Here is a 26277-nt window from a genome sequence, read left to right as displayed (position 1 = left end):
TGGTTCAAAGCATTTACCAGTTAGTTTCGCCCATATGATGTCTCTAGGCTCAAAATCTTGGCACTCCTCAAACGAAGCAGCCAATATAACCAGTTCATCATAATCTTGACCATCAACGGCCACATCGTTGGTACCAAACTTCATGTTTAGCAACTCCATCTCGTCACGAGAAATTAAAAATTTGATCTTTTCACGACGAAGAGCTAATTCCTCGCCATCTCCATCTCCATATTTAACCTGCAGCATATTATAGTGGTGAAAAAGACAAGCATTTAGATAATCAATCAGTCACCAAAAATAATGACATGAACCAGATACAATAGAAAGAAATAACTTACAATGTGATGCTTTGTCTCTACATTATATCCAATGATGGAACCAGGATACCAAACAGCATCCAATGGCCAAAAAACCTAGATATTAGACAAAAATCAACTGTTAACAAGTCCCTTTCATAAAGACAGAAGGGAATAGCTAAAGCAGATAACTTAATAGCTCAACGCTTGCCTTGCATTGTAGCCCAATGAAAGTTGTAGGATCGACACCATCATAACTCAACCTGCCATGCCCAAAACTCGCCAGTCATACAACATCAAACTAACTAATAGTGTACCAATTAGCACTAAAATGTCTACATTGCCGAAGAATAAATGGTAAATGAATCCTAACCTGACCCATTTCTTAGCAGTAGCAGAAGCTGTGAGAACCTTGTCCTGATTCTTGACAAAACTCTTCTTCTTCCGGGAGGATCCATTTTGTTTACTTCCGCTACACACAGCTTTGATTCGACACCCCCTTAAACCCGGGGTATCAGAGATACTTAAAGTAGTAGAATCCACGCCCAAATTCATAAGCTCGCCATTACCAACCCTCCTCCTCTTCGGCTTCTTCTTCTCCTCCTCCTCCTCCTCCTCCTCCTCCTCCGTAGTTTCAGTTTTCACAATCCCACCCTTTTGCTCCACTCCCACATTCTGAGATATTGCTAACTCGACGAAAGACTCACGCCGCTTCCTGCTCCTCCTCTTACGACGACAATAAACGTGAACAATATCAGGTCGGCGATGAGAGCGCAACTCAAAACCACCATCCGCATGACTGAATTGCTTATGTGATGATGAAGCAGTAGGGGCGCTAATACGACACAATGAAGACGAAGAAGAGGAAACGGAGTAGACGCTCTCAAGAGATGCGTAACGAACAGGAAGATCAGATTCAGCGTGGTGGTGGTCGTTGAGTTCGATTTTGCTTTGCGTATCTTCTTCTTCTTCTTCCTCCAAAGGTTTTGAGATACACGACATTGAAATCATTCGGAGGAAGAGAGTAAACAAAATCTGTTGGGTAAGGTTCTCGCTCTCTCCGCCAATTGTAATTGAAAATAGTTAGGGTTTGAGGGATCTCGAGAATTAGGGTTTAAGCGAAAGAGGGATGTTATTGTAAGGGGAGAGAGAAGAGGAGCTTTTTCCCCCACGAATTATCGGTTTCCCGCCGGCTAAAAAAATTTAACAGTTTCTTTCTTCTTCTTTCCAGATCTGCTCCTCTCTCTCTCTCTCTCTCTCACTTCTTTTATAACATACCTCTGCAAACACGTACGTCTATGTGTAGATGACGGGGGGCAACAACTTAGAAACATGACACGACACCGTTTCGATTTAAAAGTCTCTTTTATCTGTCTTTGACTTTTTTGGTCTCTATTAATTCCATGTACAGAACAGAACACATCAACACAAAGGTGAAATACAAAGCCGGCTTATGTTTATTCGTATTTTGTACAGTGGGGATATACAAACTTGTCTCCATTTAGAAACAGAAGTTGTGAGGGAATATTTGTACATATACATTACACTTTATATACGTTTGGTGGGCTCGAGACTACATGTATATGCATCAAAAGTGTAGATTTCTTAGATTCATGAGCTAAATTTTTTAAAAAAGAATGATTTTGTATATATTAAAAAAAAAAAAAATGATTTTCTTCTTCTTCTTGTTTTTCAATTTCAAGAGTTTTGACTTTGAGTTCTCATGTTTGATTTGAAGCAATTTCTGCTTATGGAGATGGAGTTACATCTGCAGCTGGATGCTGTTCAGTCCCATAGTTCCACAAGTCCCTCAGTTCTTTCCTCACCAACCCTAGAATGACCGTGATTCCTGCAAACCGCACTACCTTTGTAAGAAACCTTGCATATATATATGGTCGGGTTTTAAACAATGACTAACAAGAGTTTTTCTTGAGATGAACGATATACCAAGCGTGCAAGGGACAAGATAGAGCAATGCAGGTTGACCGTGTCCGTTCATAACATACAATCCCAAGTATGTTAAGAATAGCCCAAGTCCGTAGCCAAACATCAACCATGGGAAATATCCATTTGAGACTCTTTTGTTATTTTCCTTGTCATATCTGAGAGTCAAACCAAATTGAAATGGCGCATACTGTATAAGGATAGTGTTTTAATTGTGAACCAGGATCATTGTTAAGCCAATGCACGAGAGCGCTACCTGAATATAAAGCATATGAGAAGTCCCGGGAAAAGAATGTCTCCAAAACCGATCATGTTGTAACCACCCCATGGATCAGAAAGCCGTGGTACTTTTAAAAGCATGGGAATAGATTCTCCAGTGTCTTTGCTCCCACGTGCAACCTATGCCATTGATTAACAAACATGATCATCTAGTATCCAACTTGTACGTGGTTGAGGTTAACCTATCATCCGACCTTCTTAGCTCTCACTAAGTGCAAACATTCTATACTGAGATGAAATTATAACAAGTGGAACTCAAACTCAATCTTTGGCTATTTCGAGCAAATATAAATCATGCTCAGCAGTAAAAAGGACAGCACACATTCTCTGGTTTGATGAGGCTCAAGTTTCTAAATCATATGAAATGATGGAGTTTTGAACAAAGAGCATTAGATATTCTTCTCCTTGCAGAAACAGAACTAAGTATTAAGCTGTGAGACACACTTTGGTAAATGGAGGAAGATATCGAAAACTCACCGCAATCATAACACTTTGCTTGAAGATTAGTGGTGATATGAATACCCAAAAGATGTCATAGAAAAACGCACAACAGAGAAGAATGGTAGCAACCTAAACGTGAGACACACATTAGAACACATACAAAGAAATCACAAAGAAAACACATACAGTGATACAGAAAACTTACCCTGATATTAGGTAGCCGAGCCACTTGCAAGACATTTATCATCATGCAAATACCCTGTCACGTGAACCAAAAGCATGTTAAAGTAATTGCTACAACTTAGTTGTCAACCGATAAATGTCTGAGACAAAACAGAACCTTGAGTTGGATTTGAACAAGAAGTGAAAGAAAATGTTGAGTACGTCAAGCCAATAGTTTTGTTTAGACAGACAGGCAAATCGAAGGATAATAATTTGGCTTTAGACAACTGTAAAATGAGCAGGCTAAAAAAGACTTACAAAAATATCTTGGCCTGCCCATGCGTAGGAAGTTTTGCGCTTTATTAACCAGACGACAGCAACCACCAAGCAGAATAACAGAACCACGAGTGAGAGAATTGAGGTATTCCCAAACAGAGGGAATTTTACACTCTTCTGGCCGCATTTATTGCATCTCCTGCAGAAATAAAAACATGAAATAAGATAAAGCACCACATGATGTCATGATGGTTTTAACTAGCTGGAATAGAGCGCTTTTCTGGTTCAACAACTTAATTGGGTTTCTGAGAGTACCTTTTTATGAGTGTAGTGATAATATTATGCATTCCCTGAGATAGAAACAGATATTAATAATTAGGATATTGACATAAAAATACAATGCGATCATAAATTTAGTTATTGAGCCATAATACTAAGGATATGCTCAAGAGTAGCCAACATTACCTGCATACCACCAATGCAGAAAAATATGGTCAGGATCAAGATGAACCACGCTGACATGAAGAAGAAGAGCAAAATGAGGAACGTGGACGCTGATATGACAAAGATAACAGCACCTGTAGCACTGATATCAAGAGTTTCATCTTCAGCAGCTTTGGTAGCATCATCATTTGAAGATTTCTGCCAAAAAGATTCAGATGATATGAAAAGAACAAGAATTAGTGTGTATAAGTGGATGTTGTAAGTAATTTCTAACAAAAATATTGTTTCATGATTTCATCTATGCTAAGATATTAAAGCGAAGTTTAGTTTCGGTAGAATCCCAAAATGCGAAGTATAATAAACCTTGGGTGATAATTCATCGTATTGCTCCTCATTCTTCTTAGGACTGGTGACATGTGACCAAATAGAAGCAATGAAAACTGTTCCAACAGACATTAGCCAGAGGAAGACCACTGCATAATCCAAAATCGGGCTCTTTGGAGAATACAATAAAAGCTTCACTGCATCAAAAAACACAGAGGAAAACCACATAGCAATCAAAAGAACAGTAACAAACAAAAACAGATAGACGATCACTGAAATTGTCAGAAATGATATGAGGATCATACATACTAGTGTCACAAATAGAAAAAGGGTTAGTACTTACCTTTCTTATTTTGCGTAATGGATTTCCTCAGTGCATCTCCAGATGAAGTTGTAATCATCAAAACAGGTATAGAAACATTCAAGGAGGTAGCATTCTCATCACAAACCATCTCATCCAGCACTAAAGAAAAAAAGCAAAGACAACAGAAACAGAAATCAGAGTCTCATCAAAACAAGAACCACAAAGCAAGAAATAGCAAGGTTAGAAAATCTCAACCTTCTTTATCGTTTATCAAGATCAAAGCGGCAGCTCCTCCTGCTTGTGCAACTTCAGCCTTAGCTGAGAAAGTACATTCGCCACGCACAGATAACGCAATAGTACCAGATAGCTGCAAAAAAAAAAAAAAGAGAGAAACTACATTAACATTAAGTAACAGCATTATGAAACTCTCTGTGTTTGAGATTTCTCTCTAATCAAAGTTTTGATTTTGGAAAGCAAAGGCTGTAGAATGGTGTATAAGATGAAGAGAAGACCTTGGAGGTTAAATTGGAGCAACTGGTCAAAGGAGTGGTGAGAGCAACCGGAAGTTTAACAGCTTTGTCTTTATCAGAGGGAAGCAGTGCCCCAAACTGTGCAGTCATAGCCGTAAAAGTCTCGCCGCTTTCTGCGTTAACCCAATTCTCGACTTTGACCTACAATAATCCGGTAGTTGCATGAGTAATACGACTGTACCATCAATCTCGTCCTATAAATAATTGATTTCAATTAAGGGTTTAACCCTAACTTTTTGAAATTTTATAACATCAGAGGCTAAAAACAAAACATGTGTTTGCAAAATTTGATCTATTTCATCAATTATATACACTTGCGTTCGACAAAAGGCACAAAACAAAAAAAAAATATATATAAAGAAGATAACGATTCCGGTTTATTGATGAACACTGTACCGAAAATTTCAACGTGAAATTATATAATAAGGAACTGGAATTGGGGAAATTGTGTTACCATTTGAAAATCATTGGTACAACCAGGAATCTTCGGAGCGGTACCACCACCTTTCGTGTCAGCACACACGCACAACAGACCTATTAGATAGAGGGTCACCGCCGCCGCGAGAAGACGGCAGCCAAACGGAGGTAATGACATCGCCGCCGTGGAAACAGAGAAAATGAGAGAAGAAAACAAAAATTGAAGAATTGTAGAAGAAAAAAAAAAAAAAAGGAAAGAAATTATTCTCCGTTCATCTTCGTTATTACACAACCAGAGAAAACTCCATCAAAACCCATCTTTGCCTTTTTAGAAATTTTCCTTTTTTTCCCTCCCTTTTCCCATATATTGACAAAATTAGTTTATTTAAAATAGGCAAGTTATTATTACAAAGATAAAATAAATATACTAGCGATGATTTCACTATTTTGCCAAAATTTATAAAAGGAGCAGGCAAAAAATAAATTACAAATTTACAATTCATGGATTTTTTTTTTATTATTAAACTCCATGAATAAATTTTACAATTTTTGTTTTTATTTTTTATTTACAATTCATGGATTTACAAATTTTTTAATTTCACTAGTATATTTAATTTCACTATTTGCCAAAATTTTATAAAAGGAGCAGGCAAAAAATAAATTACAAATTTACAATTCATGGATTTTTTATTATTACAAATTTTTTTATTATTTACAAGCTCTCCCTGATTATTATTAAACTACTTCAGGGAACAACCCGCAATATATGCGGGATAAATCGATTTAAAGAAAATTATTATAAGTGAAATTATTATTCTAGAACCAATATTTTTTTGTGTCAAATATAATATGTAACTAATTTTTTTTTTTTAATTCAAAGCTGCGTTTTTCGTGTAAAAAATATATTTCATACGTGAAATCTTTAAATGTGTAAGAGAAAATATTGATAAAATATTACTATTTATTGCAACATGTATGGTTTAAAAATCAATTTCATATCTCTTATGTTTTATTTTGTAATCATAACAATTTTGCATGTTTCTTATGAAACCATAACAACATATACTAAATTATTCGGTAGTTTAATTAATTAATTTTATTATATGTTAGTAACAATCGGATTCTAAACTAAATTTTCTGAAGATAATTTATTTATTGATTTAATATTTGTGATTAGGCTATTTAAATCTTTTGAGTTAATTGGTTTGTTAATAGTTTCTATAAATAACGGATTATTACAAAAAAAAAACATTATGAAAAAATCTATATATACATTTTCAGAAACATTTATGAAAAAATTCCTCAAGTTCCAACTTATTTACAACCCTGCCATTTGTATTAAATTTTTTGATTTATTAATTTACAATTTATTAAATTATGTTAACATTTCTGATTTTTGTAAACAATTATTCCCCATAATCCTAATTTTCTAAAAATAGGAACCACTACTATTTGCACTAAATACTAATTTGATAATTAATTAAATAAATATAACTTTACTTAAACTTGAAAAAAAAATCTTCTTAATCAAAGTAATAAAAATTTTGCGGGTTAAAATCATTAAATGTGTTGTGGGTCATACCTTAAATGGCGGGTTAACACATCTTATCGCGTTTTCACCATTAAAACAAAACTAGAAGAATCTATACTAGTATTTTTGCAGCAGTTTTTGCTCAAAAATATTAATAAGGAAAGTTTTTGCAATTAATGCTACTAATGCAATTAATTGTGTCGACCTCTAGCAATTTTATATGGACCTCTTAGTATTTTATGGGCCTCTTGATAATTCATAATTTAAGGGCCTCCGTTTATTTAGATTGTAGACAAAACGATGTCCAAAATTTCATAGGATCCGCAAAAATATACTATTTTGCTAATATTCTAGATAAAATTTCCAGAAAATGAATTTGTAAACAAAATTTCCGGAAAATTACATTACAATAAATACGACATTAATTATATTCTCAATTGCCAAAATGATTCTGAATACAAATGAGTAGATCCTTGATTTATCAGGCATTCAAACTTTAAAAACTTTTATTTGGTTTATTCCGGTTTTTTATTTTAAAGATTTTTAAAAGGTTAAATATGAAAAATATTTAAAACTTTTAAAAAGTTAAATATGATAAATATTATACCGTAGATACACAATAAATATTAAAAGTTAAGATGATATAGTGTGAGTTAAAATATCTCGGGACGGAGTTATATAGCGGGGTTTTATCGATATTTATATAAATTAAAAAATATCAGTAATTCGGTGTTACACGGGTAAACATCATTTCATTATTTTGTTAACATTGTTAGTATCATAAAATAGACAAATCTAATTAAATTTAAATAAATATTATCTAAAAAATAAATTATACTGCAGTATTATATGATTTATTTAACAATTATTATATAATTATAACATATTTCCCAACAAATACAATTTATAATTTTAATATTTTAGTTATAAATATTTTCGCCCTGCTGTGTACCGCGGGTCCTAATCTAGTTAATGAAATTTCTAAGTCAACGTATTCGTGTAAGAATATGTTTCACCCGTGAATTATGTGAATGTGGTAAAGAAAATATTTATATAATGTTACAATTTATGGAAATATAAATTTCTTGTGTGCTTTAAAAATCAAATTTTTATATTTATGGTTAATCCAGTAACTATAACAATTTTTCATAATCTAATAATCACTTATTTTAAATATATTATAATTTTTTGGGTACTAAGTTTATTTATAATGATAAGGGTTATTGTCTCATTCCTTTTTAATAGCACATAGATTAATGTACAATTAAAACGTATATTCCTATTCAATAATCAATATTTCCATTTTCAATGAATAATCACACTAAATGTTGAGATAATTAGTTTACATATTTAGATAAATATAAATAATCACACATCATGATATCCCCTAATTTGTTGTTATTTTTTTATATTTATGAATATATATAAATCTATATTTATTGGGAATTAAGTTTCCTTTAATGAGTTGGAGATAATTCAGGATAATATATTTATTTTTATAATCAATTATAATAACTATTAAAAGCTAATTATTTAAATTATTATGGTAACAATACTAATATAAAAATAACATTTTTATGTGATTTTGTTAATAAGTTATATGTTCTTTATTTTTATTAACTTTATATGTTTTTATAGCATTTTTAGAATATTTTACTTATATTGATTTCTTAAAAATAATATAACTTTGACTTGTATATTTGTAAGTAAATTTTAGTGAAATTTTGACTGAAAATAGTATGTAATTATTTAATTAGTTTAATATGTGATATTTAAATTTGTGTGAGAATTGATGACATATCTAATTATTATTCAGTTAATTGTTTTTTTTTTATAAATATAACTAGATGAGGACCCGCCCGATGTGCGGGTTTAAAGTTTTATAAATTAAATTAAATTTAACAAAAATATATTAAAATTTGTTGTAGGTTATTAATAAATTTTATTTTTGTTATAATACACTGATTTATACCAATTTACAAATCTTTTACGTATGTTACTATTAAAAATGTTTTTTTTACACATATACTCTATGTTACAAATATATTCTTTATCACTACCTAGAAAATGTCTATATGAACACATTAAGCTAATTATTTAACTTTCACTTCTGCGTAGGTTTTTTATTACTAAGATTGTTGGCTCAAAAAATAGTTGGAAAAAAAAAATACTAATCAATGATGTATCATCACAATAATATATGACCACCATGGAGAAAACTTCGGCTCCACCCTCATCCCTTATGGAGAGAACCTTGCGTGCAACCTCCTCCACCATGGAAAGAACCTTGGCTCCGTCATCCTCTCTTGGGGGAGATAAACTTGCGTTCAACCTCCTCCACCTTTTTCTTTTGGAGCGATAAACTTGTGTCCAACCTTCTCCACCATAGAGAGAACCTCGACTCTGCCCTCCTTATGTGACGAGAGAAAATGTTCACGTCTTTTTGCTATCTCAAAATGGCTTGCTCCGACAGCCAACGAATGTAAAAACTTTTTTCTAACGTCACAAAATCTTTTGATAGTAACTAATGTTAAATATCTTAATGTATTCGTGGAAGTGTCTTTGACACACCATGATGTAGCCTCTATCTCTGTAACGCCTCAACCGCCACATTGCTTAGTGACCCCATGTCCACTCTCAGTCCATGGGCCCACTTTCTAAGTGGACCCACCCATATTCGATGGCCGGTTTGTTACGTTTGGGAGGCTTTAAAAACTTGTTTATCGACTATACAAATCAATAAATGATATTTTCCTGTGTGTTTGTCCTCACTCGCACAGTTTCGACAGTCACTTCCAGGAAGGTCACCCATCATGAAGTTCTCTCAGGACCTTTGACCAAGAAATAAGTGTATTTTGGTGACATATATGGCCAAATCAATTCTTTTAAACATTTCCGCAAATCAAAGTGTCACAGTCTTTAAGCTCATATGGATCTATCAACAACAATTTATGTTTTCCAATTTATCTATCTATGTTTGTTGTAAGCTTATGTTTGATTATCCTATTTTATCCATCCATTAGGTTTATGAGCTTCTACTCTTTATCTCCCTTTGAGATTGAATAATGGTAATGATTATGTTTGCAAAAAAAGAAGGTTTATGACCAACCAATCAAGGTTGAGAAATTAGAAGAAAATTAATTTGACATAATTAAAGAAAAAATAGAAAATTATAAGCACGGTAATATATGAATCCCAAATAATTCAAAGATGAAAATATAATTTAAATAAATCAATCTAAACATACTACAATAAATTTTATAATACAGTATTAGGAAAAGAAGATGCATATATTAATCTTTTCTTTGGGTCAACAAATTAATCTTACCTATTTCCAACTGAAAAAGGAGAAAGTAGAAGAAAATTTTGGTTAAAAAAATAAGAAAATTTTACTTTCCCATTTATAAAAACTTTCCCAATTAAACAAAGTTGAAAGCAGTGTTTTTGAATAAACTATTTAAATATGAGTATTTACAAAATTTAGAATTAATAATTAACCGTATATTTTACTTAATCCCTTTTTCTATATTTTGTAGAATTAATAACTTAAAATTAAAAATAAGTATATAATATTATAATTTTGAATTTTATGAAATATATATATATATAATCTCATTATAATTATTTTAAAAAACTTTGTAATTTTTTATATAAATTCTGTAATATTTGATAATTATCTTTTTACATTATTAATATCTTTTAAAAGAAAATATTTTATTTTTGTTGTAATCAAATTCCTCCTATTAAATATTAACTTTTACACATGCAAAATCTGAGATTGATAACTTGACACATGTCAAAATCTTGTTTTTTATATAAATTCTGTAATATTTGATAATTATCTTTTTACATTATTAATATCTTTTAAAAGAAAATATTTTATTTTTGTTGTAATCAAATTCTTTCTATTAAATATTATATATAATCTCCTTTTAATTTTTGTAATTTTCTTATAATTATCTTTTTACATTATTAATATTGTTTAAAACAAAATATTTTGTTTTTGTTGTAATCTCAAATCTTTTCTATTAAATATTAACTTTTACACATGTCAAAATCTCAGATTGATATAAACTTGACACATATCAAAATCTTGTTAATGGATAACTTTGAAAAAAAACAAAATATTTTGTTTTTGTTGTAATCTCAAATTTTTTCTATTAAATATTGACTTTTACACATGTAAAAATCTTAAATTGATATAAACTTGACACATGTCAAAATCTTGTTAATGACTAACTTTGAAAACCCAACTTTATATAATAAGATGGCATGTTAATGTAATTATTTTTTTTTGCTAAATGTGTCTCAATTTCTCTTTAATATAGGGGATGGTTTGACGTAGGAGAATCGGAGGAGCTGTAAAGTTTTTGTTTGTCTTACGCCTCCTGTTGTTGTATCCTTGATAACATGAAAGAGGAAGGAATCCAAACACTTGAAGATAGACAACTTCTCGGACAGATGGGGACGGAGTTGAGGAAGAGTTGGATTTTGAAGGTAGACAACTTCTCAGACAGGAAAGAGGTTATGAAGTCGACGCCCTTCTCATGCGGCGGGTGCGAATGGTAAATGGACAAGACTCTTTTTATCTCCAGCGTCTCTTTCTTACCCGAATTGTCTAAAAGAGAGGTTTTGCATGTCTTTAGGCATGTTATTGTTGATACCAAGGGATGCCCTGGTTATGATAATGACTTGTCTCTGTTTCTGTGCGTACCTAATCCTGAATCATTGAGACTTGGATGGAAAAGGAGAGTTAGATTTTTCTTCCTTCTTTTGAATCATTCCGGCAAAGAGCTCCGCAGATCAAATTGTAATGATTTTTTTTTTTTTCAATAACTTTTATATTTATCTGATCCCATTGATTGATGAACAAGAAAAAGGCACAAGTTTGATATATATTATGAACAGACAACGGGAGATCCCATTTGTTCTGCGCTGAGGCCACAGAATGGGGTATCGAGGGTCTGTTGCCTCTTACCGAGCTTCAAGACCTCGAGAACAACATACTAACCATTCAAGTCTTCGTTGAAGTAGACGAAGTTGTTCATCAAGGTCAGTCAACTGAGAATGATCTATCAGAATTCCAAGGTGTCCGGGTCCTTGCTTCTCAAGTAAGTTTTGGAGCCTCCTACTAGATAGCTCTTCTTTCTGAATCTGGTGAAACCTAATCCAATCTTTTGTCAGGGTCAATCAGCGATCCGGCTTCTGAAGCAGCACCAAGGATTTTGTTTAGATTTCGCTCCAAAGTACCCGGAGCTGAGGGCAGTATACTACACTCTCTTGTTCTCCCTCATCGAGACACTGAGCAAGTCTCCACAGAGCTTGTCTCTGGCTGAACTAACCAATGCTCAATCCCAATTGACCGAGCTGACGAAGGCAGGCTTCAAGCTCGACTTCTTGGAGTCAAAGCTCGAGGACCTTTCCTTGGAGAGGAGGAAAGCAGTTGTCCAACTCGAGGAACGGGTCAAGAATGTGGAACTGACTTTGGAGAAGATCAAATACGCGGCTGCTGCTAGAGTTTCTTCGTTTGGGTTCATAGACTTCCTCGTAAAGAGATTCTTTCTCTCTTGCTTCTCAATCTGAAAGTGTGTAAGCTTAAACATGATCATCACATGTCATTACTAAAGCGCATAGATGACGATTATCTGTTGTCACTTGATTTCCCTAGCCGTTGATTTCGGTAGGTACGTGTAAACTAGTGGATGATCTTAGGTACTTGCTCTTTTTATATTACAAAAGGCATTGTGTGTTTGACTTTGATTGCAAACAAAAATACTCAATACTCTACGCTCTTTTTGTCACCACCATCAGAGTGGAGCATCCAATTTCAAATCCGATTTCTACATCTGCAGCATTTGTAACATTTAACAGAGTATCTAGACTAGTGTATGTGTGTTAAAGCTTTGGAAACCAGACCAAAGTCTGTAAAACTAACAAACCCACCACCCCATAGTACTGTAGCTTCTCGGTTCCTGTGAGTGCATCATCCTCATCTAGCCAGCTTCAGACCTTTATAAAAATACTATTGATGATTTCACTATTTTGCCAAAATTTTATAAAAGGAGGAGGCAAAAAAATAAAATACAATTCATGGATTTTTTTTATCTTTCTACAAAACAAAGAAACAATATATATATATATATATATATATATAAAACATATCACATAGACAAATTCAGGGAAAAATAAAAATAAAATAAATAGATTGTTTTGGATTTTTTTTTTTTAATTTGGTTTAAGTGGAAGAACAACAGGAGAAACCAGAGGTGTGTTTGGACGCATTAGTAGTGTTATCGTCCTTAACAAGACTTACCCGATTCACGGTGAGTTTATCTTTATAAGTATCTGAGTTAAGCTGCTTACGGCTCACGTTGTTGTAGATGTCAAGTATCACCATCTCAAAGGCTGTTTTCACATTGGTTGAATCAAGTGCCGATGTTTCCACAAAGAAGAGTCCCTGAGCTTCTGCTAGTGCTTTCCCTTCCTCCACGCTCACTGCTCTTATGTTTTCCAAGTCACACTTGTTTCCCACCAGCATTCTCGCCACCGTTGTATCCGAATGGACTGATTGAGAACAGAGCAAATCAATTGACTGTTTTTTAGAACTCAGAACAGATTAAAAATTCCCAATCTTTCTATATATAGTTTTACACAGAAACAAGGACGTCTATATGAATCGCCACATATTGGTTGGTTTATCAACAATGATCGCATAAAGCTATAATCATGAGAATGAAGTGCATAAGAAGTAGCATCCTCCTCTGTTTCTAAAGCCAATATAGCATCTTTTGGGCGAAAGCAATGCTCTGTTGTGTTTAGTAGAAACATGATGAGTAAACTTATTTTATATACATAAGAAGAACCCATGAATTTACAATTTTTAGATAATGAGAAGACTTCTAATAGATTTTGAAGGGGCTCAAAAATAGCAAACTTGGTTTCAAATTCTCAGTTCTAGTCAAGACCTACGACCTAATTGAGCAGGAAGAGTCTCCCCCAATACTCTCTGAATCCCATATTCAAAAATGAAATCCTATACATCCAATGAATCAAAAAGCGAGAGTCTTACTCGTAAGCTCATCGAGCCAACGTCCGACGCTCTCGAAAGTAGTGCGGCGAGTGATGTCGTAAACGACGAGTGCACCGACGGCGCCACGGTAATAAGCGGAGGTGACGGCACGGAACCGCTCCTGGCCAGCAGTGTCCCAAATCTGAGCTTTAACCTCTTTACCTTCAATCTCCATACTCTGAGTCTGAAACTCAACGCCGATCGTGGCCTTGGAATGCGCACTGAACTCGTTCCGAGCGTAACGAGACAGAAGATTCGATTTGCCGACGGCAGAGTCGCCGATCACCACAATCTTGAAGAGGTATTCCTCTCTTCCTTCGTCATCCGAAGACATCGTTTCCCTCCTCTCTGTTTCTTCCGGAGAGAGAGAGAAGTTGAACTGGTTTTAGAGAGAGAGAGAGGAGATGGAGGACGGTGCAACAAGCTGGCAAGAGGACATACTGCGCATTAAGTGCCCCTTCCCCTCTTAAATATCGCCGCTCCTTTTTATTATTTTTTTTTTTTAATTTTTTTTGGGTTTTATTATAAAGAATTAATACACACCACGTTGTAGGACTTCTTGAATGGTAACGTAAGAGAGGGAGATAATTATCTTTGATCGTTTCTGGAGAGAGCATCTTATCAACGTTGATTGGTCAATCAAAGAAGGTTTGTCTTCTGCCGTACTCTTTCATTCTTATAAATATATATCTATTTTTTTTTTCCTTTGTATGCTTGACATGCATTGTTCCTTTTGCAGGTTGTTGGTGGTGCTGATCTTGTGGTGACTGCTTCATCGGACAAGTTAAGTCACGATTATGCGTACAAGCTCCTATGGTTTTTAATTGTTATATCTAGTAATTGTACATCATCTATCTATGTAGGAGTTTTGAGTATTGCATGATTCGACTTCCTCTATCTGGAAGTTGATTATCTCGGTTAATTGGTTCATGCATTAATTAGTTAGTGTTAATCTATGGAAGCATAGATAGGATTAGCATCGTTAAGGGGTTTCCTGATTTGAGGTTGTTCTGTTAACTGGTCAATGCTACTAATTTGTTGAATCATTATTTGGTGTTCCATGACACTTTTGTTAATGCTTGATCAGTGTGAAATTATTTGGTGTTCCATAATTTCTCAGGTCGAGGTCCTGCTCAACCAGCTCCACTATCTGTTGGAATTACGTTCATCCTAAGTTTGGTAAGATTCTTTTCTTATGAACACAAACAGGGAAGAAAAAAGTTCATTCCATAAAAAGTCAAGACTCTCTCTTCACTTGCAAAAAGCATTCTTGCTTCAGGTTGGTCGTAATCGCAAGGGTCTAGAAGTTGCTAAATAAAAAGTTTATACCTTTGTTGTGCTTGTAGGGATGGGATAGTCTGACCCTATCGCATTTTTCACTGGAACAACTGCATAATGCGAGGCAAGAGCTAAGTCATGTCATTGTTTTGTATCAGGTAATTATGGTTGAGTGTCTCAGCCACTACTCTTTACATGGCTCAGAAGATTGCAATCTACACTCTACAATGAATTATTTGTTCATTTGTTACTGATAGGCTGATAGCAAACAATACCGGTTATGTTGGCTTAGGCAATATATATACTTACATTTCTTTAGTAACGTCTATCTAGTTGCATTCTTTTATTTCTAAATGTGCCCATGGTCATCATATCTTATTTCACCGAGAAAACAACCAGTGCATGATTAACGAGATTCATTTTGGTGTCAGTGAATTCTGCGTTTTAATGTATTTATTGGTTGAAGTAAACTTGGAATTAGTCACACAACTCAAACCTTTTGTCTCGGAATTTACTTTATGACAACACCAACAACACAAAACAGAGGATTAGAAAACCAAATAGTGAAAGCTAATTGCGTTACTTGTAACTCAAAACGATTTTGGAATTCATAGCAAAGTTCTTATATAATTAAGCAACATCATTAGGACAACACTTGGAAAAGAAAAGAGAATTGTCAATGTTCTATCTTATAATGATAACAAGTGAGAAGTTTATAAGAGAATTAGGCATTTAATAATCTATTTATTTACATCTTCACTAATTCTCTTATATTATCAAACCACATATGATAATTAAATATCGGAACAACAAAAATAAAGTTAGCTAGGATAATCCCTACCGTTAGGGTTGCAGCTAGCTTTGTCTCTCACTGCATCCGCACGTGCAATTCTCTTGATCCTTTTTCAAATTCTGTGTTTGTGGATGAATATGTGTAAGTATAAATATAAACTGATGAATTAGAGAGAACTCTGAAAAGGGATTCAGCTGAACTAAACAGAAGAAAAAAGAAGATAGTTGATAGTTTTGTAGAGAACCTGAAGTTGATGTTGAAGGCCTTTGATGTGTTGTACAGCTAAGTCCAGCATGTCTGAATAGCTTGTTTGCTAAGAAAATCAATAACAAGCAATATATCGTACCCTTAAGTAAATAAACACTTTTCCAGAAATAATGTTACTATAGCTATACTAAATTTGATATAATATTCAAAGTAACCTTATCCATGTTGGGGACAAGATCTTGTAGCTTCTTTAGTTTCCCGCTTATTCTCGTTCTCCTCTCCTATATGAATCATCAGTACATATATAAATACATATTGACATATTGTACATGTTAAGTTAGCGACGAATTTGCTGCTAAATAAAGAGAGATGTGTGATTTGACTGACCCGCTCGGCGATGCTTCTTGGATGGGTGGCGCAGCCGCGCTTGGCCCGGATTTTGCAGGGTACGGAATCTTCTGGAAGCTGCATGAAGTTATCCATGTAGTTCATTGAAGTGTCTGAAGGAAGACTATACTGCAAAACCAATGATAGAAAGATTCAGCAAGTGTTTGCCACTTTGAGCACACCAACAAATATATACGACAAAAAAAAATTCAAACCCACATGGAAGGAAACAAACAAAATGTACCTGTGAAAAGAGACCTGAGTCCATGTCCTTGGACCGTTTATTAGGTCGGGTGACGGTAAACCCTATTGAACCGGAACCATCATCCCAAGAATCAGTAGCGGCGGCACCAAAGCTAGCAGCCGAAAACGAATGGCGGGAACCATCGTGGACAGGGGTCTCATTGACCTCGTTGATCCGAGCCAGAGAATCGTGACTCGTGAAGCTTAGTTGAGACTTCAGTCTCGATTGTCCTCGTCCCGCATTAGACGACCCTCCTTGCGGACTAAAATCACTCGTTGGTTGGTTCACTGCGAAATCTGATTCACAAAGTAAAACTATATTAGTTTAATGACGACATTGCATCATATATATGGAAGTCACATTAACATCAAATAAATTTATAAAATATCGGTTTAGTTCAGTGCCGGTTCAGACCGATGACACGGTAAGGTGTTGGAAGTCACATCCAAGCTTGGTGGAAGATATTATAATTAAGAGATAACAACAACGAAGCAAAGGGCACGAATCATCAGGACCAAGACCAACGAAAGAAACACAAAATAAAAGGGAACAGATCCACCAACCAGATCTATCGCTTTTCCATTTAAATACCCAAGAACCAATGAAATTTCGTCACGTCAGCAGAAATACTATTGGTTAGTAACTAAAAAAATCCAATCCTCTTTGTTATAAAAATGCAACTTGGTTTTTTTGGGAATCCTCGTCGAAGATATTTTTAAAACAATATCCCAAGGGTAACCGAGGCACAATTTTTTGCTGTATTTTTTTCAAGCACGTGGTCCGGATCAAAGGGCGTTTTAGTCATTTTAAAAATACGACGATCACGTCCTGCACAGTTTACCAACCAACCAAGCTAAAAAAAACTAGCAACGACCCTAAGAACACAATGTCAACTTATTTATTATATATGGACTTCGTATCGTATAATACAGTATGTTATAGTGAGATACCCAAAATACCCTCAGCAGATAGCCTCCTAGTTAGATTTCATTACATTTCACCGAAATGTAATAATAATAATAATGGATCTTTTGATTCAGCAGCCAAATGGATTGGATGATGTGATCATAACCCATACCATCTCATAACTACATTCCGATTTTGGCAAATCCTAATGTCCTAGATTTCAGACAATGAGTAAAAACGCAGTGTCTGTCTTTATGTTTGGAATTAAAGTTTCTTGAAAAAAATAAAAAAAGTGAAAAAATCAAGAACTAACTGTTTTTATCAGCGGCGAGGTAGCTGAAGAAATCGGCGGGAGAGCTACGTTGTCTAGCGAGAGAGTAAGATCCTGATCCTGATCCTCCACCGAGTTCGTTGCTCTTGTGCTGCGAGATCTCATGACTGAATCCACCACCACCACCACCGTAGGATCTGTCGAGGAAGACATCTTTATTGTGATTATTATTATGTTTCTGTCCGTCGGATGAGTTGACTCCACAAGTCGTCGAATCAGATCTCAGCGAGGAAGAGTCAGCTCCGGCGAAGAAATTACCGATGAAGTTATCAGAAGGCTGATTATAACCGGTGAAGTCACGAGCGTTTGACCCTCCGATGATTTCGTCCACCACAGAGTTTAGAAACGATCCCGGTGCTGACCCGTATCGGATCAGCCCTCCTCCGCCGCCGGGAAGCGATGATCTCTGCGATGATGATGACGTGGAGGAAGATGATTGGTACATGACTTCTATCGCCAAATGGAGAGAGAGAAGAGAGAAGAGAGAAGAGAGAGAGATGCAAAGCAAAGTTATTTGGTTTTTTTGAAAAGAAAATAAAAAGAGAGAGAGAGAGATGCCTTTCTTTTTTTCTTTTTTTCTGGATGGGGGTAATAAAAAGTCTTCACTTTTCAGTGATTGGCTCATTCGATGGATGTCACATGTGCGCCTCACGTGTTCTCTTTACGAAGAAAAGCTCAGCCAATCAGACCTTTTAAGTATTTTTTTTTTTTTTCTGTATCACGGTGAGTCACCTTTTGGGCTTTGGGCCACGATTGAAAAAGGCTTCTCTTTTTAGCTCGAACTCAGGAGTTTCATAATCTGTAACCAAAAAAATCAATCAAATAAGAGAATAAACACCCCCATAGTATATCAAACTAGCAGGAGATTTTCATGATTCGATCTCACTCAAAATCATCTAGCGTTTTAATTTGGTTAGTTAAGGACTAAAAGAACATGTTACAGTTTTTACCAACTCTGATTAACAAAATACCATATATTAAAATTAAAAAATGCAAAATTGAAGATTAACTTCAAACCATGCATATATAAAATCATTTAAAGTCATGACAATTACTCTTACCTTATATAGAGAAAGATCAATATGATTTCTTAAGAAATATGATACAATCGTACAACAATATATATAGGCTAGGAAGAGAATCTACAATAAGATCTCTAACAGCTGTACATATTAACAAGAAGATATACGCTGAGAATAACAGAGATACGATACTCTAACAGCAGAGATATGCTATTATCTCGATACGCCCCCTCAAGATGAACGACCAGAAGAAAGACCAATCTTGGACAAGTTGACTGATAGAAGAGAACGAGACACCGGTTTCGTTAAAGCACCAGCCAGCTGATCCTTGGTAAACACGTGAGAAACTCGAAGAAAACCAGACTGAACCAATTCACGAATAAAATGATAATCCAAAGCCACATGCTTCATACGGGAGTGAAAGACAGGGTTAGCAGCAAGATACGTTGCGCCAACATTATCACAGTAGATAACCGGCTGAGTGACGAACTTCAGACCCAACTCTTGTAACAAGGACACAACCCAACAAAGCTCGGAGGTTGTGTCTGCAACAGCGCGATATTCGGCCTCTGTGGAAGAGCGCGAAACAGATTTCTGCTTCTTAGAAGACCAAGCAACAGGATGAGATCCAAGATAGATAATGTAGGCACCTGTCGAAGTGTAATCATCTTTGTTGCCTCCCCAGTCATCATCGGAGAAGGCATGAAGGGAAATAGTATTGTTGCGACAAAGAAAGATGCCACGATCTTTGGTCCCCGCAAGATAACGAAGAACTCTCTTAACTGCCAGCCAATGAATATTTGTAGGCCTATGCATGAATTGCGAGAGCTTGTTAACTGCAAAGGCAATGTCCGGCCTCGTAAAGTGAAAGTACTGCAGGCTACCAAAAATCTGACGATACTCAGAACCATCAGCAAGTGGTGTGCCAGAAGTGAGCTGCAAACGATCAGTGGGCACCATCGGTGAAGCAACTGGTTTCGCAGCAAGCATATTGGTGCGAGAGAGCATGTCAACAATGTACTTCCGCTGATTTAACAACAGACCAGCCTATGATCGGTGAGCCTCAACACCCAAGAAATAACTTAGCTCATCCAAATCTTTCAAGGAAAACCGATTGCTTAAAAGGTCAATGAACTGTCGGACCCTAGCTGAGTCGTTACCAGTGATGATAATATCATCAACGTAGACAAGAACATACATGCAAAGAGAACGAGAACGGAGCACAAACAGAGAAGCATCAGCGAGAGAATTCATGAATCCAGATTGAATAAGAAACGTACGAAGCTCCAAATACCACGCTCTTGGAGCTTGTTTCAGCCCATAAATAGCTTTGCGGAATTTGCAGACATAATCTGGCTTGTCACGGTCCACAAAACCAGCCAGTTAAGCCATATACACGTCTTCCATGAGATGACCCTGCAGAAACGCATTGTTAATATCCAATTGTCGTAAGGGCCAATCACGAGAAACAGCAACACCTTAGACAGCCAGAATAGTCGTTTGCTTGACTACGAGGCTGAATGTTTCGGTAAAATCAATGCCAGGACGTTGGTGGAAACCTTTTGCAACCAAACGTGATTTGAACTTGTCAACAGAACCATCAGGGTGACGTTTGGTCCGAAAGACCCACTTGTTGCTAACCAAATTATACTGCGGTGAAGGTGGGACAAGATCCCATGTGTGAAGTTGTATCTGTGAGTTAAATTCCTTTGATATAGAGGCTCACCATCTCTCATCTTTCATAGCTTGTACCACCGTCGCTTGTTCATCATCTGAAGTCGGTGCGGGACCGAGGCTTGAGTGGTGATCAGAGCAGATTCAAGCGGGACCGAGGCTTGAGTGGTGATCGGAGCAGTACGCTCCTGTGACGGGTTACTCTGCACTTCCTGCACAGTTTCAGTACCTGCAGGCAGAGCTGGTGTAACTGTAACTGGAGCAGTAGGAGATGAAGAATTCAAACCTAGGAACAGATGGAGAGGCGAGTGACGGCACCAAGACAATGGTGACTGGCGGGCACCACATAGGAGAAGGTGAATCTGTGTTTGGGCTATGATAAGAAAGTTTTTGGAATGGAAAAACTGTTTCAACAAAATGAACATGACGAGATACATAGATTCTAGAAGAACTTGGTTCGAGACAGAGGAATGCACTCTGAATAAGTGAATAGCCAAGAAAAATGCATGGTTTGGAACGAGGATCAAGCTTGTGATTCATGTAAGGCTTGAGCCATGGAAAATAGAGACATCCGAACACTCTCAGCTTCATGTAATTTGGAGCAACGTCAAATAACTTCTGATATGCAGAGGACATAGCAAGTGTTGGTGTCGGTTGTCTATTGATGGAGTACACGGCTGCAGCCAGTGCATAGGTCCAGTAGCTACTTGGCATAGAAGCATGTGTAAGCTGAGTGAGACTTGTTTCCACGATATGACGATGGCGACGCTCAACAAAACCATTATGTTCTGGAGTATTTGGTGGAGTAGTGAGATGAGAGACACCATTAGAAGCAAGAAAACTTGCCAACGCCATAAACTCCCCACCATTATCAGAATAAAAGGAGATTAGTTTATGTTGAAATCTGTTTTCAACTAATGCCTTCCACCGAATAAATGTCTCACGAACATCAGACTTACGACGAAGTGGATAAAACCAAACATAATGGGTGAAATGATCAACAAAAATGACATAATATTTGTAGCCATCAATACACCAGACAGGTGAAGTCCAAACATCTGAAAAGACAAGTTCTAGCGGTTTGGTGGATGAGAGGGAAGACGATTGAAAAAAAGGCATTTTGTGGGTTTTATTGATAGAACAATCCGTACAATGAAAGGAAGAAGAGTTTTGAGAATCAGAAAACAACAGAGGTGAAACTGCTGATTTTAAAACAGAAATAGCTTGATGGCCTAGTCTCGAATGCCAGATGGATAACAGACTTTTTGTTGATGTTGAATAAGCAAAAGATGTAGGAATGTCTCGGCGTGGCCACTCATATCCTCCATCATTGGTTCCCCCTGTCAGCATTGGCGCCCTCGTTTGAAGGTCCTTCACCTGAAACAATTCCGGGAAAAATTCCTCAGAAACCCAATTGTCATTACACAGTCTTTTAACAGATAGAAGGTTCCGAGCAACATGAGGAACATGAAGAACATTATTCAGTTTAAAAGAACATGTGGGAGAGGGAAGGAGACAGGAACCCGTATTTGCAATTTTTAGAGCCGCACCATTAGCCACCTGGACATCCTCACCCCCTGTATAAGGAGAGTGAAGAGCGAGATTTGCTAGATTCGACGTGAGATGATGCGTGGATCCAGAATCAAGCAGCCACGAGGGAGTTCCAGGTTGTGGCATCATGGCATTGTACGCTTGTGGAGGAACAGAAGATTGTTATTGTTGCGGAGTAGAAGGCTGCTGGTTAGACATGATACGATAGTGGAGGCATCGTTTCACACTATGACCTTGCATCCCACAAGCCTGACACTTGCCAAGATATGGACGGGAGACACGTTGGTCATATCCATGTTGATGAAAGTAGGAATTATGGCCCGTGTTGTTCTTGTTGTTGTGACTTCCATTGTTGGAGCGGTGCTGAACATGATTCGCCGTTATGGGAAACGACTGAGATGGTGGAATGGCCGCAGCTAGAGAAAGTTCTCGATTGATGAGCTTCTCATGAAGCTCAGTGAATGAGATGGGTGTATCACGACTATGAACCCCTTCAATAAGTGGTTTGTATTCATCACCGAGACCTGCAAGGATGAGATCTGTAAGATCTTCATGAGGCATGGGACTACCGAGCAAGGTAAGAGCATCTGCTTTGACCTTGATGTGTTGCATGTAGGCATCAATGGTTGCAGTGCCTTTGACACACTGTTTCAAATGCGTTTGAAGCTGGCGAATGTGTCCTCCCTATGGTTTGGCATAAGTGTCCGACAAGGTGGTCCATGCATGAAGCGAGGATTCAGACATGGCGATAAGAGGTTGATTGGCAATCTCAATCAAGCCCATGAGAGCATTGAACAGTAAGCTGTCTTGACGCAGCCATGAGATGTACTGTGGGTTAGGTTCCTCATTGCCAGACTTAGTAATAGTCTTTGGCAGAATGACAATGGTGGGTTCAATGTACTTGAGGAGATCATATCCACAGAGAAGGGATCTGATCTGAGCACTCCACGTGATGTAGTTGAGAGAGGAAAGCTTTGTCACGTTAACCATGTTAACGGACACAACAGAAACCGGAGAAGAGCCAGATGGAAGAACATCAGCTAGAGAGGACTCAACAGACGAGGAAGTCGACATGAGCGAGAATGAAAAATGAAGAAAACAAAGAAAAAAAAAATGAAAGTTTTAATGGAGGTATAAGGAGAGCTCTGATACCATATAGAGAAAGATCAATATGATTTCTTAAGAAATATGATACAATCGTACAACAATATATATAGGCTAGGAAGAGAATCTACAATAAGATCTCTAACAGCTGTACATATTAACAAGAAGATATATGCTGAGAATAATAGATACTCTAACAGCGGAGATATCTTATTATCTCGATACTTTAAACCTCCAAAAATTTCTACTTTAAAGCCACGTTTTCCTTCTTCGTAATCGTTATAACGAAGTGCTCACGAAGGTGGACATTTCTTCCCTCACACGACTCTCATTTTCGAAACAAATATCAAATATGTATGTATATATATATATCCATAAAAGGAAAGAAGAAAATTCAAATGTATAGATGATAATGATATATCTCCTGTTGTCTGTTAACAGTACAAAAAAAAACGGAAGTCGTAATTAAGATGCGTACGGACTCTCTTAATTACTTACAGCTTGATGATATCTGCATGCAAAATAAAATAAACGTTTTCCAAAACGTGAAGTCCCTTTATAATAAACACACAAACTTGATAAGTATATCGATCTGACGCGCATGCAACAATATTTACGACATTCTTCCAATTGTGTTTTCCAATCCAGCCCCACCCTTATTTGACAATATTGACCCCATAGGCATGTGCATGATTCGTAATTCGTAAGAAGTTGAATGTTGAATTAATTTACTCTGCTTATATATATGTGCATGTGATTTTTTATTATCCTTGAAATATCTCTAGCTGAATGATGTAACCTGTAATCAAACTTCCAAATGACTTTGTATAAAATTTGAAAGTAATTAATACTATATATAAGTTTTGAATTGTAAAAAAACTACAATATTGGATTCTTTTCTTTCAGTTTTTGTTGTTAATTTAAATGACTTTGTATAAAATTTGAAAGTAGTTCTATATATATAATTAAGCATGCAAAAGTATTGAGGAAGCGATGCACGTGCAAAATATATTACAATGGAATATCACATATATGCAGTTCATTAATTAGACAACTATAAATTGTCCAAATCATAGACGACCGACTTCGATGAACAAAATCACGTCACTGCATACGACAAAACACGGATGGAGATACTCTTCTCTTCTCTTCTCTTCTCTTCTCTTGATTCTTGTTTATTTATTTCTATAATACGTCAAGTTTTTTTTGTGTAAAATGAATGAAGTTTTTTCTTCAGTCAATTTACATTGTCTGACTTTATAAGTACATCTTCATATTACATTATCTGACTTTATAAGAACATCTTCCCATCTTCATGAATTTGCCAATCAGATCAAATTTTGGATTATACCAACAAATCAAACTTCAAGATTTCATTGCCTGATATGCTCCGTTTTCTTTCAAACCCGGTCTCTATCATAAATCTTTCATTCTAATTACTTTGAACAAACACAATTCTTAGTTTTTACCATGTCCATGAAGAGTGTTTTGTGTTTTTTTCAAATTGGAAATTAGCGGCATAACTTCCTTCGAAAACTCGATTTGTTCACATTAGCATATTTCATTATTTCTCTAGTAAATAACATTTTCAAAATTTAAAGAGCTGTACTATATATAGCATATTACTTTAACCAGGATATATATATATATATATATATATAATATTTGTAAATAAGCTTGCAATTAAAAATATGAGATATAGATCCTCCGTCCTCGCATAACACGAGAGAAAGACACTTGACATATACAAAATGGAAAATTGTAGATACATATGTACATGTATATAAGACCCATTGCAGTCATTGACAAATAACATAGACATACACTATAGTGATATATATTAATATATATGGTTAACATTGTTATTATATTGTATAGATTCGATGATTAAATTTAAGCATATAAATCAACTTATGTATGAAACTTTGATTATTTGGAAAAAATCGGAACATTACATTATATCTTGCAACGATGTTGAAACGTTGACAAATGATTGCTTCTTGGCCATTTTTATCTTACAACGATGTTGAATTTTTGAAAAATGGCTTTGTCTTTGGCCATTATTTTTTTCTTAATACTTTAGTTTCTCTCGTCACTTCTACTATAAAAATATAAATAGCCATATATGGATTAGAAATAGAATAGAGACATACACACCATGCTGGTATATATGTACACGCCAGATTTGGATGTCCCTTTCTTCATTCATAATCTTGATCAGTTTTGTTTTGACGGTTTTTGTACTTCAAATGTTGAGAACTATATAAACTATAGAAAAGTATTATATTGTGAACTCATATATAATAATAATAATAAATAAAGAAATTGTAGTAGTTGGTTGCAAGAGCAACAGTATCCAGTATACAAGACACGCAATGAAACATTTTTGTGTTAAAATTAATAAAAACTTCTTATTTTTATTCACTTGTTTCTTTTCTAAGAAAATTATTTACTGTGAATTTAAAGAAAACAACAAAAACACTAAAATGTAAAATGTGAATTGATGATGTCTTATCATTTAGAAGGTAGAAACGTATATATAGAGGGACTAGTCTGTATTAGTCAATATAATGATAACGCAAAGAATATATCATAATTAAGTACAAAGAGGACATACAAAAGAAAATGAAAACTTGTGTTCACAATTGACATAGCTGATAGATCTGATACAAGAATTAATCTTAGCTCTGGAAAATAGAAACGATCTATGCTTTTTTGTAAAGTGCTTCGTGTAATGATAATATTCACATACCAAAAAAAAAA

At 35.5% G+C, this 26277-nt stretch overlaps 7 protein-coding genes and 1 long non-coding RNA gene across 9 annotated transcripts in view; 2 read left to right on the top strand and 6 right to left on the bottom strand.

The window, feature by feature from the left end:
- Positions 1 to 1568, bottom strand: part of LOC104778578 (histone-lysine N-methyltransferase ATX2-like) — a 5628-nt gene extending 4060 nt beyond the window's left edge. Inside the window, exons 1-4 of the mRNA XM_010503030.2 lie at positions 670 to 1568; positions 508 to 559; positions 339 to 413; positions 12 to 237 (exon numbers count right to left, since the gene is read on the bottom strand). Coding sequence (XP_010501332.1) covers positions 12 to 237; positions 339 to 413; positions 508 to 559; positions 670 to 1307 — 991 coding nt within the window. The 5' untranslated portion in view covers positions 1308 to 1568. The remainder of the gene's footprint in view (positions 1 to 11; positions 238 to 338; positions 414 to 507; positions 560 to 669) is intronic.
- Positions 1779 to 5732, bottom strand: LOC104763698 (signal peptide peptidase-like 5). The gene is made up of 13 exons (XM_010487040.2): positions 5455 to 5732; positions 4983 to 5141; positions 4726 to 4837; positions 4510 to 4629; positions 4206 to 4363; positions 3864 to 4040; positions 3714 to 3748; positions 3441 to 3597; positions 3166 to 3219; positions 2997 to 3089; positions 2497 to 2639; positions 2244 to 2398; positions 1779 to 2145 (listed from the first exon to the last, which is right to left on the bottom strand). The coding sequence occupies exons 1-13, from the start codon at positions 5593 to 5595 to the stop codon at positions 2045 to 2047; spliced, it is 1605 nt and encodes a 534-aa protein (XP_010485342.1). The 5' UTR covers positions 5596 to 5732; the 3' UTR covers positions 1779 to 2044.
- On the top strand, positions 11289 to 12700 carry LOC104763697 (MATH domain and coiled-coil domain-containing protein At2g42460-like). The gene is made up of 3 exons (XM_019243304.1): positions 11289 to 11758; positions 11857 to 12059; positions 12133 to 12700. The coding sequence occupies exons 1-3, from the start codon at positions 11518 to 11520 to the stop codon at positions 12529 to 12531; spliced, it is 843 nt and encodes a 280-aa protein (XP_019098849.1). The 5' UTR covers positions 11289 to 11517; the 3' UTR covers positions 12532 to 12700.
- Positions 12756 to 14479, bottom strand: LOC104763695 (ras-related protein RABA5e). 2 transcript variants are annotated; one of them, XM_010487038.2, is made up of 3 exons: positions 14018 to 14479; positions 13262 to 13512; positions 12756 to 12957 (listed from the first exon to the last, which is right to left on the bottom strand). In XM_010487038.2, exons 1-3 carry the CDS (start codon positions 14349 to 14351, stop codon positions 12952 to 12954), a joined length of 591 nt encoding a protein of 196 aa, XP_010485340.1. In that variant the 5' UTR covers positions 14352 to 14479; the 3' UTR covers positions 12756 to 12951. The 2 variants fall into 2 exon arrangements, with proteins under 2 accessions (XP_010485340.1, XP_010485339.1); XM_010487037.2 differs by lacking the exon at positions 12756 to 12957 and having other exon boundaries at positions 13117 to 13512.
- Positions 14746 to 15641, top strand: LOC109132182. Its single transcript, XR_002037421.1, has 2 exons — positions 14746 to 14800; positions 15138 to 15641. It is a non-coding gene; the product is annotated as an uncharacterized LOC109132182 (long non-coding RNA).
- On the bottom strand, positions 15903 to 18712 carry LOC104763687 (transcription factor bHLH128-like). Its single transcript, XM_010487034.2, has 6 exons — positions 18146 to 18712; positions 16927 to 17222; positions 16683 to 16811; positions 16511 to 16576; positions 16333 to 16401; positions 15903 to 16207 (listed from the first exon to the last, which is right to left on the bottom strand). Exons 1-6 carry the CDS (start codon positions 18606 to 18608, stop codon positions 16151 to 16153), a joined length of 1080 nt encoding a protein of 359 aa, XP_010485336.1. The 5' UTR covers positions 18609 to 18712; the 3' UTR covers positions 15903 to 16150.
- LOC109130205 (uncharacterized mitochondrial protein AtMg00810-like) lies at positions 19417 to 20175 on the bottom strand. Its single transcript, XM_019239483.1, has one exon. It carries the CDS (start codon positions 20173 to 20175, stop codon positions 19417 to 19419), a length of 759 nt encoding a protein of 252 aa, XP_019095028.1.
- On the bottom strand, positions 22573 to 23022 carry LOC104778577. The gene has a single exon (XM_010503028.1). The coding sequence runs from the start codon at positions 23020 to 23022 to the stop codon at positions 22573 to 22575; it is 450 nt and encodes a 149-aa protein (XP_010501330.1).

This window comes from Camelina sativa, chromosome 3 (assembly GCF_000633955.1).
Source record: "Camelina sativa cultivar DH55 chromosome 3, Cs, whole genome shotgun sequence".
In the NCBI taxonomy this organism is placed as follows: domain Eukaryota; kingdom Viridiplantae; phylum Streptophyta; class Magnoliopsida; order Brassicales; family Brassicaceae; genus Camelina; species Camelina sativa.
This window is presented reverse-complemented; position numbering and strand designations above follow the sequence as displayed.

Bases quoted from the DNA above. Each gene is read 5' to 3' on its own strand.
- LOC104763698 (XM_010487040.2), bottom strand. From the start codon at position 5,595: ATGTCATTACCTCCGTTTGGCTGCCGTCTTCTCGCGGCGGCGGTGACC. The intron at 5,142-5,454 runs GTAACACAATTT...GGATTATTGTAG, and splicing joins GTACCAATGATTTTCAAATG to GTCAAAGTCGAGAATTGGGT. The intron at 3,749-3,863 runs GTAATGTTGGCT...TTTCTATCTCAG, and splicing joins TCTGCATTGGTGGTATGCAG to GGAATGCATAATATTATCAC.
- LOC104763697 (XM_019243304.1), top strand. From the start codon at position 11,518: ATGGACAAGACTCTTTTTATCTCCAGCGTCTCTTTCTTACCCGAATTG. The intron at 11,759-11,856 runs GTAATGATTTTT...TATTATGAACAG, and splicing joins AGAGCTCCGCAGATCAAATT to ACAACGGGAGATCCCATTTG. The intron at 12,060-12,132 runs GTAAGTTTTGGA...ATCTTTTGTCAG, and splicing joins TCCGGGTCCTTGCTTCTCAA to GGTCAATCAGCGATCCGGCT.
- LOC104763695 (XM_010487037.2), bottom strand. From the start codon at position 14,351: ATGTCTTCGGATGACGAAGGAAGAGAGGAATACCTCTTCAAGATTGTG. The intron at 13,513-14,017 runs GTAAGACTCTCG...GTTCTCAATCAG, and splicing joins TTGGCTCGATGAGCTTACGA to TCCATTCGGATACAACGGTG.
- LOC104763687 (XM_010487034.2), bottom strand. From the start codon at position 18,608: ATGTACCAATCATCTTCCTCCACGTCATCATCATCGCAGAGATCATCG. The intron at 17,223-18,145 runs GTTAGTTCTTGA...TTTGTGAATCAG, and splicing joins CCTCGCCGCTGATAAAAACA to ATTTCGCAGTGAACCAACCA. The intron at 16,208-16,332 runs GTTCTCTACAAA...CCACAAACACAG, and splicing joins GCCTTCAACATCAACTTCAG to AATTTGAAAAAGGATCAAGA.
- LOC109130205 (XM_019239483.1), bottom strand. From the start codon at position 20,175: ATGCTTGCTGCGAAACCAGTTGCTTCACCGATGGTGCCCACTGATCGT.
- LOC104778577 (XM_010503028.1), bottom strand. From the start codon at position 23,022: ATGCAACACATCAAGGTCAAAGCAGATGCTCTTACCTTGCTCGGTAGT.